At 48.2% G+C, this 17,646-nt stretch overlaps 1 protein-coding gene across 2 annotated transcripts in view; it reads left to right on the forward strand.

The window, feature by feature from the left end:
* The window catches only part of PDZRN3 (PDZ domain containing ring finger 3), a 265,912-nt gene extending 249,556 nt beyond the window's left edge, over positions 1–16,356 (forward strand). For both annotated transcript variants that reach the window (XM_004702431.4, XM_004702432.2), the window contains 5 exons: positions 6,860–6,958; positions 8,514–8,576; positions 10,642–10,743; positions 11,858–11,974; positions 13,854–16,356. In XM_004702431.4, coding sequence (XP_004702488.1) covers positions 6,860–6,958; positions 8,514–8,576; positions 10,642–10,743; positions 11,858–11,974; positions 13,854–15,425 — 1,953 coding nt within the window. In that variant the 3' untranslated portion in view covers positions 15,426–16,356. The remainder of the gene's footprint in view (positions 1–6,859; positions 6,959–8,513; positions 8,577–10,641; positions 10,744–11,857; positions 11,975–13,853) is intronic.
* The last annotated feature ends 1,290 nt before the right edge of the window (positions 16,357–17,646 follow it).

A 17,646-nucleotide genomic window follows, 5' to 3' on the forward strand; every position in this document is an offset into this window, starting at 1 on the left:
TGGATCACCAAGGTGGACTGCCTCCCCCACCCCTTAATGCCCTTAATTGCAATATCGTTTCGATTTCATCTGAAATGTCAGGCTTAGCTGTTTGTTTTTATCAAACAGCCCATCTAGGCCAGTGAGCAACAGGATACCGGTGGGGGTAGCTGGGATCCAGAAAGTGCTAATCCATTATTCATAGCAGTTTGATTAATGGTCTTCTCTGAAATCTTATCTCCATCATCACAGACAGCTGTGTATTGATAACCTCTGTGCTTTCTGTCAAGTACTCAGTTCTGCAAGGCCTGCCTGTAGTTGGGAGTTAAAGTGAAATGTAGAAATTTACAGATTGCTCCATAAGTGTGAGGAATTTTCATTTCCTCCAACCCCCAGAATGACATGCGTTGTTATAAAACTGTAAGAGTAGGTGAAATAAGGTGAATCTGCCCAAGGCAACCTTGCTGTCTCAAGGCAGAAGCAAGCTGGATTTTCGCCTGGGTTTCTAGTCTACCTTGGAATCTCAAGATTACCCACACGCTCACACTCTTCATTCAGTTACTGAGCACCTGCTTCCACAGTGTACAAAGTTAGACACTGCTTCAACCACGGAAGTCATTATTCAATAGCTAACGCCTCACTACCAAGCGCTAGCGGTACAACAGTTGAGGGTTCAGCGCCAACCCAAGAAGTCAGTGGTTCAAACCCACCAGCTGCTACAAGGGGGGAAAAAACCCACTATCTGCTCCCATAAAGATCACAGCCTAGAAACCCTGCAGGGAAGTCCGGCACTGTCATATGGGGTCACTGTGAGTCGGAATAAACCTGAGAGCGCACTGCTTTACTCCAAGGGGCCCTGAGGGTGCAATGGAATGTGCTCGACTAACTGAAAGGTTGGCAGTTCAAATGCACTGTGGATCTACAATCTAACACTAAAGATCAAGCAACCCCACCGACATCGAGTAAACGCTGACTCCTAGTTACGAAATCTAGGGTTTCCAAATGGACAGCTCCAGCAGGACCCTGGTAAGATCGCAGCCTCAGAAACCCTATGGGGCAGTTATGAGTCAGACAGGACCTGACAGGGCAGCGCACAGCAACCTTGCCTCACTAGAAGCCCTTTCAGTGGACAACCACAGTGAAGCCCCACTCTCGACCTACCCAAAGACAACAGCAACTCTTTTAACATGGTGATTTTCCAGACGCTTCTAGAAAGCTGTTCTGGCTCTTTCTGTGCTGAACCACTCACACCAGGAATCATGACCGCAGCAGAGTCAGGTCCTGTGCCTTCTAAGCGGCGTTCCTGCCTCTGGTTGAGATTCCCTGAAAAGCTGCAGGTACAGCCGAGAATATTACAACCCATGCCACCCTGCCTAACAGCGTTGCCAAAGATACACCCAGCACAAATGCAGGACAGCCTCACTTAACGAGTGCTGGAAATGTGCCTCTGTGCGCCTCCTCCCACTCATCCTTCGTAACACCAGACAAGGAGGCTCCCGAGGACGCCCTGGAACTGAAACGACACCGCCGTCCAGATGTCTCTCTTAAGGATCTCCTCCTAACATTTCTTTCACAGCCAACTGGAATTTGGATTGGAAAGGATAGCTCTGACAGACTCAGGGCAAGCATTTCAGATTCAATGCTTTGCAAAAAAAAAAAAATGAATTTGATCATTCTTCTTTAAAATATTCTTAGAGACATTGTAAAGCCTTTTTGATATATATGAAGCCATTCATACTTTAAAAAGTTGTTTGTTTGCTTGTTTGTTTGTTTGTTTGTTTGTTTTCCCACAAAAGAGATGAGGCTCTGCAAGCCTACTGCCTGTCCCTGAATCCCAGTTGTGCTACTCATGAGCGCTGGGGCTTTGTGAATTTTCCCTACCCTCTCTGTGGATTGGAGACTAGCATCACGGGATGGATGTTGTGGTGGACGTGGCTTTTCTGGTGCCCCTTTACGTAGGATGTGGCTCCCATTAGCTGTGAGCCTCTTGTTCACTCCAGGGAGGGGATTGAGCCTCTGCAACCAGTCAGTCCGATTGAACACCTCCCACCGGGAAGGTCTGCATTGAGTGCCTCCGCTGGGCTCTCCATCCTTCTGTTGCGGGGAGAGGGAGGGCACGCTCCAAGGAACAGGCCTAACAAAGGGATTCTCTGCTCTGTCATGAAAAAAAAAGGTCGTGATGAGTAATCATCACCATTGTACAAAATAATTTCAGTTAATTTTATAGCGAATCTACACCTAATTTGCTAACCACCTGTGGGGTTGATGATAGCATAAAAAAATTGTCTAAGGCAGCGGTTCTCAACCTGTGGGTCACAACCCCTTTGAGGGTCAAACGACCTTTTCACAGGGGTCACCCGATTCATAACAGTAGCAAAATGACAGTTATGAAGTTGAAACAAAAGTAATTTTATGGTTGGGGGGTCACCACAGCATGAGGAACTGTATTAAAGGGTGGCGGCATTAGGAAGGTTGAGACCCACTGGTGTAAGGTGTGGCCCCTGATTCGATTATGGGTGATTTGGGTGAAAGGATCTTAGGATCCCATCAGTTCCATCCTGACATTTTATGAAAGGTTTTCTCACTGGTTAGAAACATAAGAGAGACTTCTTAGGAGGAATTTGACAGATTTATCGAGGTGGGGGCGGGGGGGCAGGGTGGACAAAAATTATTTCACCCGTGCCAATGCTAACTAGACTAACCATTCTCCAAGTCTTTATCTCTCAAAAGGTTGACCAAACAAACAAAAACCCCAGAAAATCTTTGCAGCGTAAGTTTTGTCAACATCACATTCTCTTTTCATTATGAGATAAACTATATTTTGGTCCTCAGCAACTAAGTCTAATCCGATTCTATCCTCTTTTTACTAAGACCTACTTCCTAGACTTTACTGCTGTAGGTGATCAAAAGCAGCACTCAGCTCTAGGCCTGTCTGACTGCTCCGTGTCGCTCTGAAGTGCGAGAATGCAAGGCCAGGCTGGTCGCTGGTTTAGTTTCCAGTCTGTCCCGTGACCCATACTTGGTTCTGAAAATGCTACTCTGCTGGCCACACAGTGAAGCTCAACCCTGGAGCTCAACACCTGAACTCTGTTGCCCCTTGTTCAGTGAGGCAGGCCCCTAGCCATCCTCTACTGGTTATACCAATGCCAAACTGCTAGACCCAACACACACTGGCCTCAGGTTGATTCCAATTCAAAGTGACCTAACAGGACTACATAGCGTGGCGCCATAAGATTTCCAAAGCTCTTAAGTCTTGATAGAAGCAAGGTGACCCATAATTCTCCCACAGTGCAGCTTGTGGGTTCAAACCACTGACCCTCCGTTAGCAGCCCAGCCCTTCACCCACAGCGCCACCATGGCTTCTTCCCAACCTCTCTGAATTTTCGAAGCCAGAATTTCAGTATTTACCTCATCACCATGTAACACACGGAATAGCAATGGTATGAAGCCCAGTGGAACTACAATATCTGTACTTTTTTTAAAAGATGGCCGCTTTGGGGACCAGCTATAAGCTTTGGGGAATAAGCTGTAATGCTTATTGCCATTTTTCTTCCTACTACATCTCCATCTGCTTTGGTAGCAAGTGGCCCTGCTCCAGCACCAACTGGCTCCCACAGTGACTGCACCATGGTTGCAACTGCCCAGGTGGTTCTAAGCAAATCACAGTGAAGACCCTTGCTTTCCCACAGGCTACCCATGAAGATGCACCCAACCAGAGAAAGGCTTTGCCTTTACCCACACTCAAATTAAATAGAACTAAGAAAGGTACTTGGGAGAGTGTGTTTTAAGATCATTTGTGGCCATTTCATCGTTGCTGTTAAGTGTTATGATGTCTGTTCTGACTCATCGGGACCCCGTGTTCAACAGAACGAAGCATCACCTGGCCCGGTGCCACCCTCTCAGTGGTTGCTAGGACTGAGCCCCTTGTTGCAGCCAGTGTGCCAGCCCATGTCTTGGAGGGGCTTCCTCTTTTTCACTAAGCTCTGCTTCACCAAGCATCGGGAGCGGGCTCTCCTGACAACAAAGTATGTAAGACCATCCTAGTTGCTAAGGAGCATTCCAGCTGTACTTCCTCTAAGACAGGTGTGCTGGTTCTGGTAGTACTTGGTACTTTTAATATTTTAAAACATATTTATGTCAACACCAGTGCATCGATTATTCTTCTGTCTTTCTTATTCACTGGCCAGCTTTCTTGTGCACATGATGTGACTGAAAATACCGTGGCTTCAATCAGGGGCACCTTAGTCCTCAAAGTGGCATCCGTGCTTTTAAACATTTGCAAGAGGTCTTGTGCAGCAGATTTACCCAGTGCAAAACCTTGTGTGATTTCTTGACGTTTGTGTCCATGAGCAGTGATTGTGGACCAAGTAAAATGAAATCCTTTTCCACTGACCACGATGGTGTCTGTTAGTCGGTAATGGACATAAATGGTGAGGTGGTGTCATCTGCACATTGTGCCGAAAGCCTCCTCCCTTCTTCCGGTCATGTTCTACAGATCAGTGCGTTGGTGATATGCAAGCTGATTATGTGGTGTCTGTTTTTCATGGTTAAACATGATGCTTAAACTTGTGTTCCCTAATACTTTGTTTAGTACACACCTCATCGAGTAAGGAGAAAGATTTCCATTGAACTCAACTGAATTATTAGAAATTAATGAGTCTCATTTAATGAGAATATGCCATATTATTAGAGCTCTAATTAGGAAGTCATTGAATTAATTAACATATCAGTGTTCAGAAAATAATTAACATATGAATGCTCAAAAAGTTATTCTATTGAAAAGACACATGGAATATGCCCACTCTGGAAAAAAAACAAAAACCCAACAACTTCTTGTGACTTCAAGCAAGGAATCATCAAAATCAAAGTGCAGTTGCTCTAGGGTCAGCGCTAACCCGTGTGGGTCCAGGTGTAGCAGTAGAACTGCACACCTTGGGGTTTTAAATGGCTGTAATCTTTCAGAAGGTGACCACCAGGTTGTACTTCCAAGGTAGGTAACTCTAGGTGGATTTGAACTCTCAGCTTTTTGGTTACTAGCCAAGTCCTTAACGATAATGCACATAGCTATTCTACCACCCCTCACTGTGTACTTGTGCGCTAGGAGCTGTCCTGAGGGCTCCGCATGCCCCATCTGCTGGCCCCGCCCAGCTCTCGGAGATGAGACAGCATTTATTCACGAGGAAACCGGTGCTTGGGCACAGTAACAAGCTCAGGTGCTCGAGCAAGTGTAAAGAAGGAGGCCTGGGTCACAGCGTAGGCCTCCTGCGTTCACGGTCCCATGGCTTCCCCACACCTCGGTGTCAGAGACCACTTGGAAGACTCGGATCACAGGCAGCCCTCACGTAAAGCTTCCAGATGAATTCTCCCCATGTTACCATCACAGCTGGATTCTTCACCTTGACCTCTGCCTGGCCCCCCTCAGTCCTACCTCTCTCTTAAACGTAATTCTTTGGTCACACTGGCCTTTTGATGATTCTTTTTCTTTCTTTCTTTTTTAATTAAAAAAAAATGATCACTTTTTTTCTTTCAAACCATTTCGTTAGGACCGAATTCAGACATCATGCCGTTCTATACTTCAGTCATATCAAGCGATGCTACACAATTGCTACCACAATCAGTTTCAAAACATTTTCCTCCTTCCTGTACTCATTAATACCAGCTCCCCATTACCCTCCTCACGAGCCCTTATTCTAGTTATTGTTTTTTATAGATTCATCCATTCTGTTTCATATAGCAGAAAGCAGGAAAATCCATAACAGAGTCAAGAAAGCTACCAACACTGACAATCCGCTCATTTCGTAAACAGACCAGTCTATCCCCAGCCAGGGCCTTTGCACCTTCCTTTCTTCTGCCCTGGGAGTGGCCACCCTCCTGTCACATGTGAGGTCCAAGAAGTACCCACCACACAACTGCTCTGAGCTTCCCTGCAAAGGTGGCAATCTATCCACCCCCTCAGAGAGAGGGCACTTGGTAAAGGCAGCCAGAGACCAGGGCATGAAGCGTGGTCTCAGATTTCCTTCCCTCCCTTCTACCCCCACCCCAAACCTGCTTGACAGCCTGACAACCTTGATACACCAAACCACACGGTGGGTGGGAAACATCCCACCCGGCCAGTACTGCCACGAGATGTGCCCGGGTCATTGGCAGTGTGAGTGGAAAGGATGACTAGAGCCATTACCCCTCTCAGAGAGCCCCAGAGCTTCTTCCCAAGCCCCCCCTCCACCCCGTCAGCCTGCTGCCTTCACGGAGTGCATGGAAATTGGCAACTACAGTGTGGTGCTGTTCCCTGGACTCCTGTGCCTCGCTTTGGGGCTCCCTCTGCTTTTACCTTATTTAATTTGCTGAAAGTAATTTCTCAACTGTAAATATCACAGCTGTTGTGGAAAGCATTAATTGCACGTGATCACGTTACTCCCCTTTCTTGGATCAATTTATGTGTAATCTGTTTGCAGAGTTCTATTACTGTGAATATTTAAGGGAACGCAATGTGAAATAATCTAACCAAACATATTGGAAACATTTGTACTGAAATGGCTGGATGGTTTGGGGCAGGGAAGTATGCTTGTCTGTGGCAGACATTGAAAGAATGCTTCTTAAAATGCCCTACCCCAGAAGTCTGAGTGAAATATGGGTAATTTTTCTTTTGGGAGATCAATAAAATAACTATTTTCAAAATGACTTTATATTGACTGAAAGGTCAAAAATGCCCTGGGCATTGATCCCAGCTCCATAATCACTTTTTTTGTTTAGTAAGTTAGCCAGCTCTACACAGTTGAATGCAAAGAAATCCAGTTCATCATGTAAACAAAATATTTTTAGAGCACTTGACACCCCATCCTCCCTCGTTGCGCCTCACTGGGACTGCCCTTTCTTTGTGTAGGAAGTAGACCTGTACAGAGTGAACAGTCAGGACAAGCTGGGCCTCACGGTGTGCTACCGCACAGACGACGAAGACGACATCGGGATTTACATCAGTGAGGTAGGTATGCCCCATGCTTCTCACTGTCGAAACCACAAGGGAAGACACACACACGTATATACACATATACTTTTAAAAATCTTTTTCTATGTTGTGGGCTGCCAGTAAGTCTCATCCTTGCACATGTGGACCCCAGACACAAGAAAGCAAAACACTGCTAGTCCTGCACCAACCACACAAGGTGTGGAGATCAACTCATCCTGCTCTACGGGGTCTTCCTTAGCTGAGGTTCATAAGTAGATGCCCGGCCTTTCCTCCTACACCACCTGAGGCTGGAGGCTCCTGACTCAATCTGCGCAGCCTGATAGCAAAACGAAAGCGTTCACTGACACACAGGGCCACTGAGCAAGAATCAAACCCTGAGGTCTCCCTCGGGGAGGCAGGAGTTCTCCCAATGGCAGACCGCTGCCTCTTCCCCAGGGGAACCAGCCTCAGCTTGGGCTGAGGAAGAGGTTTGGGGGAGACACAGAGTACTTTGCTCCTCTCGGCACCCTCCACGGAGCCACAGCTTTACATGGGGGTTAACTTCTCAAGGCAGCACAAGAGGCAGAATTACCCTGGAGAAGCAGCAAATCGACCATAAAATGGAGCCGTTTACATGGTTGTGTGTGCTTAACCCTGAGGGAACAGCAGATTCACATTTCCCATCTCCTGTTCACTGAGTGGAATGGTGGATGGAATCACTTAGGCTTTTTAAAGTATTTCTCTCTGACCCATGTGTGCAGTACGCTTCACCTCAGTGCATTTTCTGAGGACAGAGAGAAGCTGCCTGGCTCTTCGTAGCGAAGACGAAGCAAAACAGCTTTCCATCTGGCTACTTGATCACACTCCTCCCTCCTTGCAGACATGGGTTTTGTCAAGAAAAGGACCTGTCTCTAAGAGCTGAACCAAATGCTGGTCTACCAGGATTAATAATGATCCCAATGGATGTACTTCATCCAGTGACCTGATGTCAAACCATTATTATTGTTTTGAGGGATGCACCATCCATACTCAATCCTATTTGGATCCGTTGTATCATTTCATGTTTAACATCATTTCCCAAGACTTAACTATATAAGCATGTGATAAAAATCATCAAGCGATGGATGATAGGTATGGATGATAGCGATGGATGATAGGCAACCTATCAAAGGGCACCCTTTCAGCTTCTCTGCACCCCCAGTTTGGTTTTGATTCTTTGTGTACAACAAAAGCCAGCTTCTCTGCACCCTCTTGGCCCTCCGGAGAGCAGGGACTGTGCACACGGTGCTGTAGGCCGGCTGCCAGGCAAGGTCTGAAAACAGGCCCTGGAAAGGGCGGGGAAACAGTGAGCCCCGTCTGTCTCTCCTTTCCCAACACTAAGACTTTCTATTCTGTGCAAGACAAAACTTCGTCAGGAACATGACTACAGGGGGCTTCGAAACATCTGTGAAAGAATGAAGTGAAAAGAGAGTAGAATTTCTCTGTGGCCTTTGTGGAAGCCCCTCCTGTTGGTTAAAAGCCAGCCTTTGGAAGCGACTGTTGATTTTCACACGTGGCTGGCCGAGCGCTAACACATCCCTGCTTGTTTCAGATCGACCCCAACAGCATTGCAGCCAAGGATGGGCGCATCCGGGAAGGAGACCGCATTATCCAGGTAGGTCAGCAACTGGAGGCCTCTTCTTGGGCCTGTCACCACAGAACGCCCTGGGGCCAATATGAGCTCGATGGGCGAACATGCCAAAGAGGACAAAGGGCAGGGATGGCAAATTCATGTGGATCCACCCCCACTGCCACTCACGGCCACCGCGTATCCGGTTTCTGAGGATATAAATCTTTGTTGGAGCGGACAGCCTCATCTTCCCCCAAGCCAGATAGGTTAAATGATGTGAGGGTCTAAGATGCTACAGAGGAAGAAGACTGCGCCCCGCTGACACTGGGCGAGAGTAGGTCTCCCTCAGCTAAAGAGGGCAGCCATCCTGGAGGCTGCTGCCTGGCAGAACTGGACCAGCTCACCTAATCTCTCATTCTGCTGGAGCCCAGAGCCACCCATCCGTGGGCCACATCATGCCAACACCCTGGACCTTCTCCACCAGAGTGACAGCTGGAGGATTAACTTTAGACTAAGTGTCGCACGTTTCATCTTGCCTTTAAAATGGGAACATCTTTGGAAAAGTTAGCAAATCGAATAATCCTTTAAACTGATTGACTCAACACTTAAGCCTTATAGGGAATTGAGTCCAGGGGGAGTTTCTGTGTCTGGAGCCCTGCTGTTCCTTCTGATCAGAGTGGGGCCATTCTCAGTGTCTGTCTGTCTTTTTTGTTTTTTGACAGTTTATTGGCACATAATCCACAAATAATACAATAATATCCATCATTACCACAATCAATTTTGGAACATTTTCTTCTTTCTTATGCTCATTGTTGTTAACACCCCATTTCCCCAACAACCTCCTTTGCCCATACCTATAAGAAACCATTAAGCCAGTTATTGATTTGCCTATCCTGCATTTCCTGTAGAGAAAAACACACAGAAAACAAGCACAACAGAGAAAATCCTCAATTAAAGAGAAAGTAGAAAATATTGAAAAACTAGAACAAGTTTAGAACGGGTTAAAAGGGATATCAATGATAAGGTGCTAAAATTTAACCTGCTAAATTTTAAATTATATCTGCCATACTCCACTTTCCAGTGCACTCTGATATAGCAAGGCTATTCACGTCCATGGTCCCTGGTCAGAGGAGGTTCACCAGAGGCTTAATCCACATGTATTTCTCCATCACTTAAAAACATCTTTTGGTCTCCTGCTTGTCACTGTACACACCGCCATGAATAAGCATCCTTCTTCACTGCCTTCTAGTTCTCCAGCCCGCAGCCAGCACCTCACTCCTCAGGGCTCTGGACTTGACGGTGACTGTGTCCTCAGTAGTCCTGCCCCTTTAGTTACTGGGGTTCTCCGTTAACCTTGAGTGTTGGGCACAGACATATTGCGAGGCTCCCCAGAGGACCCCCTGGGTTCCACTGCCCCTCACCTCAGTTGTGTGGAAGAGCAGGCCTATCTCCATTACCTCCTTGGTAATTAGGATCAGCCACTCCACCCTTCCAAGTCACCTCATTTGCTGGCTGTTGGTTCCCCGGCATTAAGGAGCCAGACAGAAGGCTGATCACCCTGCACTGGGACAAAGACCTTCAGACCAGCAGAACTCAAAGTTGCTGGGGCAGGAAACAAAACTCCTGTGAGGGGCTATCTGGTGTAACATAGGACGTGAGTCCCACTTGACCCTCGGTTCTGCCTAAAGTGGTAGCACCACACCGAGGACAGAGTGTGTTATCCTGATTCCATCCTGTCTGCCTCAGTGCTCACTTCCACTCCACCTCTTCCTTTCCAACCACACTGTCTACAAACACATGTTGTCATGCATTCTCTGATTCCTTTTCTGCACGGGCCTCAATGCATCGCTCAGAGGGTTCCCTGAATATGCTGTGCCTAGCTCCTCAGTGCTACCTTCCAGAACCCCTGCCGCTTCTGCCCAAGGAACTCCACGTTATCATTGGCTCCTAGGACGTAAATCACTTTGGCATCAGCAAAGCCTTTCCTCCTCTGTATAAGCCACCTAGAAGCTGTACATCCCCGCTGTGAGCCGGTGACAGAAACATTTTGCTAATTATGCTATTGTCAACCCTATCCTCTAACTCACCCTCCCTCCCTGCTTATGTTAAGATTAACGGGATAGAGGTACAAAACCGCGAAGAGGCTGTGGCTCTTCTAACAAGTGAAGAAAACAAGAACTTCTCCCTGCTGATCGCAAGGCCTGAGCTCCAGGTGAGTCCTGTGCCTGTAGGTGAAGGAGGGGTGTGGAAATCGCTCCAGTGTCTGTCAGCCGATGAATGCATAAACAAAACTTGGCAGACACACTGGAATATTACTGAGCCACAAAATGAAGTCCTTATCCTTGCCACGACCGATGAGCCATGCAAACACCATGCTGAGTAGAAGAAGTCGGTCACAAAAGCACAAATATTTTATGATCCCACTTATAGGAAGTATCAAGACTAGGCAAATGTCTAGACAAACATGGCTGCCCGGGGTGGTTGCTTATGTGACATCCGGTGTCTGTTTCGGGTTATAACGTTTGTGAAAGCGAGAGCTATGACAAATGAATGCCACTGAGAGAAAGACATGTGACATTGTTCACTACAGATTGGAAAGTAAGCCTGAGCTCCCCAAGCCTACTGAGTTCAGGCCAGGCAGTGTGAGTCAGAGACCACAGGGGTTCTTCATTCACCTTTGAGGTATTGAGAGGCTCCCCTAGAGAACTTCCCAGTTATTGGAAGTTCTCCACCAAGACTTCCACCAAGGGAATCCTGATCTCAGCCTGTTGATCCACTGAGACTGCCTCCACTTTAGGTGTGAAACCCCCACGAAAAGTAACTTAGGGGCGTCAGCATAGAGGGCGTCTGACACAGCACAGGTCATGAAGTTGGGTAGTTCCCTGGGGTCAGCTAACTTTTTCTTGAAGGTCTAGATAAAAATATATATATATAGTCGGTGGGCTCAATAAAGTAATAGCTGTTAGCTTGGGGGAGGCCAAATTAGTAATGCTAGGTTTTTTTGCCAGAGAGAATACTTTCCACACTAAAAGTGGTTTCCTTTTGCGGCCTGCTTAAACTTGCACGGGGGTAGCCAGCAACCCCCCTACCTAGTTGGCCTACTTCACTGAAAGCAGTCGATACAGATCAAAAACCTTCTTGTGGTGGAGGAGTGGGGGGGGGGGGCACACAAGCAAGCTCCCTTCATTAGGACAGGCTCATTCCGTGACACAGGGCAAACTGGTGGGTCAGCTGGCATCCGATAACTCCTGGAGGGAGCGCTAGACATATTAAGTCCCTGTGTTTAAAAGTAATAAATCAAAAGGCAACTCTGCTGCTTCCCCCAGCTGGACGAAGGCTGGATGGACGACGACCGCAACGACTTTCTGGACGAGCTGCACATGGACATGCTCGAGGAGCAGCACCAGCAGGCCATGCAGTTCACAGCCAGCGTGCTGCAGCAGGTAAGCAGGGCCTCTCTAGGGGCGCTTCAATGAAAGTCACGCTGCTCCTCTGCCTAGCTGAAAGGATGCTGCCCTGGCTCTTCAAGCTGAGCTATAATGCCAAGATGTAGCACCTTCTGAAACTTGGAGGCGCATGGGCCAGATTCACAAGACAACAACAGCCATTTGTTGTTGAGTTTGTTCCATCCGATGGTGACCCCACCATGTTCCAGAGTAGAAATGTGCTCCTATGTGGAGTCTTCCTGGCTGTGACCTTGTGATTGGAGCCATGGCTTAGCCATCGGGGCTCCATGGAGCACGGAGAGCAGCAGAACTAAAGCCCTGTTTCTAGAGCAAAGCAATCACCACTTAATCCAGGCTGCTTAGAGGACTAGCCGGGGGCTTCAAAAATATCATGGATAAATGGAGTTAAAATATCATGGAACTTTTCCATGACATTTTTTTAAGATCATTTTATTGGGGGCTCTTACATCTCTTATAACAACCCATACATCAGTTGCATCAAGCATATTTGTACATATGTTGCCATCATTATTTTCTAAACATTTACTTTCTATTTGAGCCCTTGGTATCAGCTCCTCTTTTTATGCTCCCACCCCCCCTCCCACCCTCATGACCCCTTGACAAATTATAAATTATTATTATTTTCATATCTTATTCCAGCCACTGTCTCCCCTTCCCCAAGGTTTCTTCTCACCTCCTCTCCCCACCTTCCCCCTACCCTCCTGGTATCAGTACTCCATTTCTGTTTCTGAGGGATTTATCTGACCTGGATTCCATGTGTCCTGAGCTCTTATCTGTACCTGTGTACATGCTCCTGCCCAACCCGCAGTGAAAGGCAGGATGGGGTCATGATGGTGGGAAGTGAGGAACTTTTGAAGGCTCCTCAAATTTCTTCACACCACCATTCCTATCATCAGAGTCATAGTAATCCATTCATTCTGTATGAGCTAAACAAGGCCATATGTGCTTCCATGACAAGGGTTTAGGCAATACTTCTAACCATTGCACAGATCAGAAAACTAAAGATCACAACAAGATTAAGGACGTTCCCAGGTTTGAAGTTGCCTTCAAGTCAGTTCTGACCCCTGTGCATCAGAGTAGAATCAGGTTCTATGGGCATTGCCAGCGGGCAGATCAACAGGCCTCTCTTCTGAGGAACCTCCGGGTAGATCTGAAGCACCCACTGTTTAGTTAGCAGCCAAACACGCAAACATTGTAAGTTGTTGTTAGTTTTCATTGACTCAATTCATGGCGACTATATGATGAGGAGCCCTAGTATCTATATCGGGGCTGCTAACTACAAAGTCATCAGTTCCAACCTACCACGTGCTCCACCAGAGAATGATGAGGCTGTGTGCGCCCATGACGATGTAGAACCTCAGAGTCCCTATGGAGGCCCCATGAGGCCCCATGGACTCAGTGGCAGTGGGTTTTCGTTCATGTATACTAGAACGAGACACTGTCTGCTGCATCGAGATACGCCCCTTGTGTAGGTCCCTGGGTAGTGGGAATGCTCAGCTACTGGCCTAAAGATTGGCTGTTTGAACTTGCCCAATAGTACAGTGGAAGAAAGGCCTGGCTATCTGTAAAGATTATAGCCAAGGGGGAAAGCCTGGGAAGCACTTCTACTATGTAATAAGTGAGTTGCTACGAGTTTGAAATGAGTACAGGGCAGCTGAATGGGTTTTGTTTTGGGCCCAGCCCTAATAGCAGACAAGAGGGCTTAGTTCATGAACCAATGGGTTTAAAAGATCATGGAATTTGTCCCACAAACTTTCTAAAGCCCCCTGGTACACTGGTCCTGAGATGAAAGAGCAAGCCGTGTCCCTGCGCCTCTGACTTCTGATCGCGCGTTGTCGCTATTCCTGTTTTGCAGAAAAAACACGAGGAAGATGGCGGCACCACAGACACCGCCACGATCTTGTCCAACCAGCACGAGAAGGACAGCGGTGTGGGGCGCACAGACGACAGCACCCGCAACGACGAGAGCTCGGAGCAGGAGAACAATGCGGACGACCCCACGGCGTCCTCCAACCCGCTGGCCGGGCAGAGGAAGCTGACCTGCAGCCAGGACACGCTGGGCAGCGGTGACCTGCCCTTCAGCAACGAGTCCTTCATCTCGGCCGACTGCGCCGACGCCGACTACCTGGGCATCCCCGTGGACGAGTGCGAGCGCTTCCGGGAGCTCCTGGAGCTCAAGTGCCAGGTGAAGAGCGCCGGCCCCTATGGCCTGTGCTACGGCAGCAGCCCCCTGGACGCCAGCAAGAGCGACCCCGAGAGCGTGGACAAGGAGCTGGAGCTGCTCAACGAGGAGCTGCGCAGCATCGAGCTGGAGTGCCTGAGCATCGTGCGCGCGCACAGGCTGCAGCAGCTCCAGGAGCAGTGCCGCGAGCCCTGGGGGCTGCCCGGCGGCGGCGGCGGCTTCCGGAGCTGCAGCAGCTTCGACGTCCGCCGGCACCAGCTGTCCGACATCACCGAGCTCCCGGAGAAGTCCGACAAGGACAGCTCGAGCGCCTACAACACCGGGGAGAGCTGCCGGAGCACCCCGCTCACCTTGGAAATCTCCCCCGACAGCTCCCTGAGGAGAGCGGCCGCCGAGGGCGGCCCGAGCAGCAGCGAGGGGGCCGCGGGGCCCGGCGACGCTTACGGAGGAACCCCAAAGAATCCGCTGGCCATCACGGAGGACCCTGAGCGCGGCAGCCCCAGCTACGGCCCCTCGCCGGCGGCCGAGCTGGCCCTCAGCCAGCCCCTGGAGTGCAGGGAGAGGAAGGCCAGCGAGGGCAGCCGGAGCCCCACCCCGAGTCAGAAGCTGGGGGGCTCCTACCTGCCCCCCTACCACCATTCGCCCTACAAGCACGCGCACATCCCGGCCCACGCCCAGCACTACCAGAGCTACATGCAGCTGATCCAGCAGAAGTCGGCCGTGGAGTACGCGCAGAGCCAGATGAGCCTGGTGAGCATGTGCAAGGACCTGAACGCCGCCAGCCAGGCGGAGCCGAGGATGGAGTGGAAGGTCAAGATCCGGAGCGATGGCACCCGCTACATCACCAAGAGGCCCGTGAGGGACCGCCTGCTGCGGGAGCGCGCCCTCAAGATCCGCGAGGAGCGCAGTGGCATGACCACCGACGACGACGCCATCAGCGAGCTGAAGATGGGGCGCTACTGGAGCAAGGAGGAGCGGAAGCAGCACCTGGTGAAGGCCAAGGAGCAGAGGCGCCGGCGCGAGTTCATGATGCAGAGCAGGTTGGACTGTCTGAGAGAGCAGCAGGGCGCCGATGACAAGAAGGAGATGAACATCATTGAACTGAGCCACAAAAAGATGATGAAGAAGCGGAACAAAAAGATATTTGACAATTGGATGACAATCCAAGAACTCCTAACCCACGGCACAAAGTCTCCGGATGGCACTAGAGTATACAATTCTTTCTTATCCGTGACGACTGTATAATTTACGCTCTGGTATTCTGTACAGAAAACAAAACAAACAACAAACAAAAAACTACCATTGAGGTAGAGATTCCTGCCTCGTTCAATGCGGCAAGCTTTTGTATATAAAATAAATACAGTCACCATGTGCATAGTTGGAGGTGTGAACTTTACAACGCTGGGTGGCATAGCTCTATTTTAACAGGAGGTAGACTGCCCTTACTATCTCAGAAGGCAATATTAACGAGTGAGCTTTTTTTCGAATAGCAATTGTACTTTTTTACTTGTTATCTTTTACATAAAGTGCTTAAATTTCTCAAAAAAGGCCTTTTATTAAGTATACTTTCACAAGATAATTTGTTGAAGCTATATTCATATAAGAAAAGTTACACATGCTTTTTTTCCTGCCGAAAACACAAAGACAACTGCCAGTATGTATTTTTAAAGGAGCCCTATTTTATAAAGTTGCTTTGCTAAATGTGTTTCATATGAGTGGCCATTAATCCATTACTTAGGTCAAGGTTTCCACTCAGACTACCAAACCCTTTAATACACATAACCAAAGCAGCAGTGTTTAGCCTTTGGAGAGATCAATGTAAGCATACTTCTGGTCAAGGTTCCCAAGAGGGTGTAAAGGCTAGTAATGGAGAACAGGCAGCAGCGTCACGGAAGATGAAAGCATGTTCGCAAGTAATGCCACCTGTCGGAAGAATTTGCATGTACAGGAAAGTTGTGGATGGAGACGGTTTGTGGAATTTAAAGTGCTCATCGTAGTAAATTTCGCTTTGTAGATTTGAAGGTACAGACTTTGACAAGCAAGTTCATGAAATCATGATTAGTTAACAAACGTTAAGAAAAATGAAGTTAAAATAAATTATTTTCTATTTGATATGCTTTGAAGTGATTCCTCATTTTGCAGTGGTGCCTCTGAAATAAACGCCTTTTGCAAAGTTTTCTTGGTTGTATTACCTATTCATAGGCTTCCAGTCTTCCTGTCTATCTCAGTTCTGCCCAGTGACAGAGGTAAAGTGAAAGTCTTTCAGCAAAGAATAAAAAAACAAATGTACCATGGACTCCTGCATGTCTGCCTGTCTGCCTGCTGGAAGGGGGAACTCCGGGTCACAGCAGTTGCTTTGCACAAAGTCAGTTCAACCGTCAGAACCAGCAGCCAGAGAAAGCTCGGCTGACCACTCCATGAAGACGTGCACTCTCCTCACGCACTGGGGCAATGCTTCCCTGTCCTACAGGCTGATGGGAGTAGGAATTGACTTGATGGCAGCGATTTTTGTGATTTTGTTGGGGTTTTTTTTTTGGGGGGGGGGGGCGTCTGCTAGAAAGCTTCACCCTGGCCCAATGTGCTCGAACCAAGGTAAGCTATGAGCAAGTTTCTCAGCCGGTCAGGGTTGTCAGGAGACCTCTGCAGCCATGCCTGCAGTGCTAACTACTAACTGGCTGTGGCTCGGCCCAGCTTTTCATTACTAAGATGTGTCTGAAAAGCAGACGATATTTTCAGAGTAAGGGGTCACACCAAAGTAGATGGGCTTCAAAACAAATAGCTTTCAGTCCCCTAACCTCAGACGCCACCTAAAGAATTGTCATTGAACTGTTTGTTACCCCATTCGAGTGTTCAAACCAATCTCAGCTGTAAAACCTACTTTAAAAAGATGTGTTAGTTGGGGCATTGTTTTCATTTGCCATGGTGCCAGACATCTGACTTACCCACTGACCTGCCTGAAAATTGGATTTAAATGACCAGGTGTTTAGGCAGCTCAGACATAGTCTCCTCCCACAAACCAGGTTCAAATAAAAAAGCTCTCCTGAGGACCAGAATCCTGAGACTAATTAGCAGTCACATTGGTGATAGAGCAGTTTAACGAAAAGAACATGCCGACATCCGGACTCCTCACTGTTAAGATGTCTGTTCATTACCTCTTCCAGGACCAGGAATGGCTGAGATAATTATGTCGGCTACATTCTCTTTATCAACTCTCCCAAATGAGGTGTTTTTTTGTGTGTGTTTTTTGCAAAAGGTAGACTATCAGGGACATGGGTTTTCAACTTCCAACAGAATTGAGTCCCTGACTCTCAGGGAAAACTCCCCTCACCAGCACGTTTGTCTTGTGCCCAGGCTTCCCATCAACGCTTCCGAGCACAAGCCCCAGCAGATGAATTATACATTACGCAGAGCCATGCATAAGCAGAGGGGTCTCATCAGGGAAATACAGCTCGCTTCCCTTGTACAT

This window comes from Echinops telfairi, unplaced genomic scaffold (assembly GCF_000313985.2).
Source record: "Echinops telfairi isolate 266 unplaced genomic scaffold, ASM31398v2 ScPeMD7_31;HRSCAF=116, whole genome shotgun sequence".
Classification (NCBI taxonomy): Eukaryota; Metazoa; Chordata; class Mammalia; order Afrosoricida; family Tenrecidae; genus Echinops; species Echinops telfairi.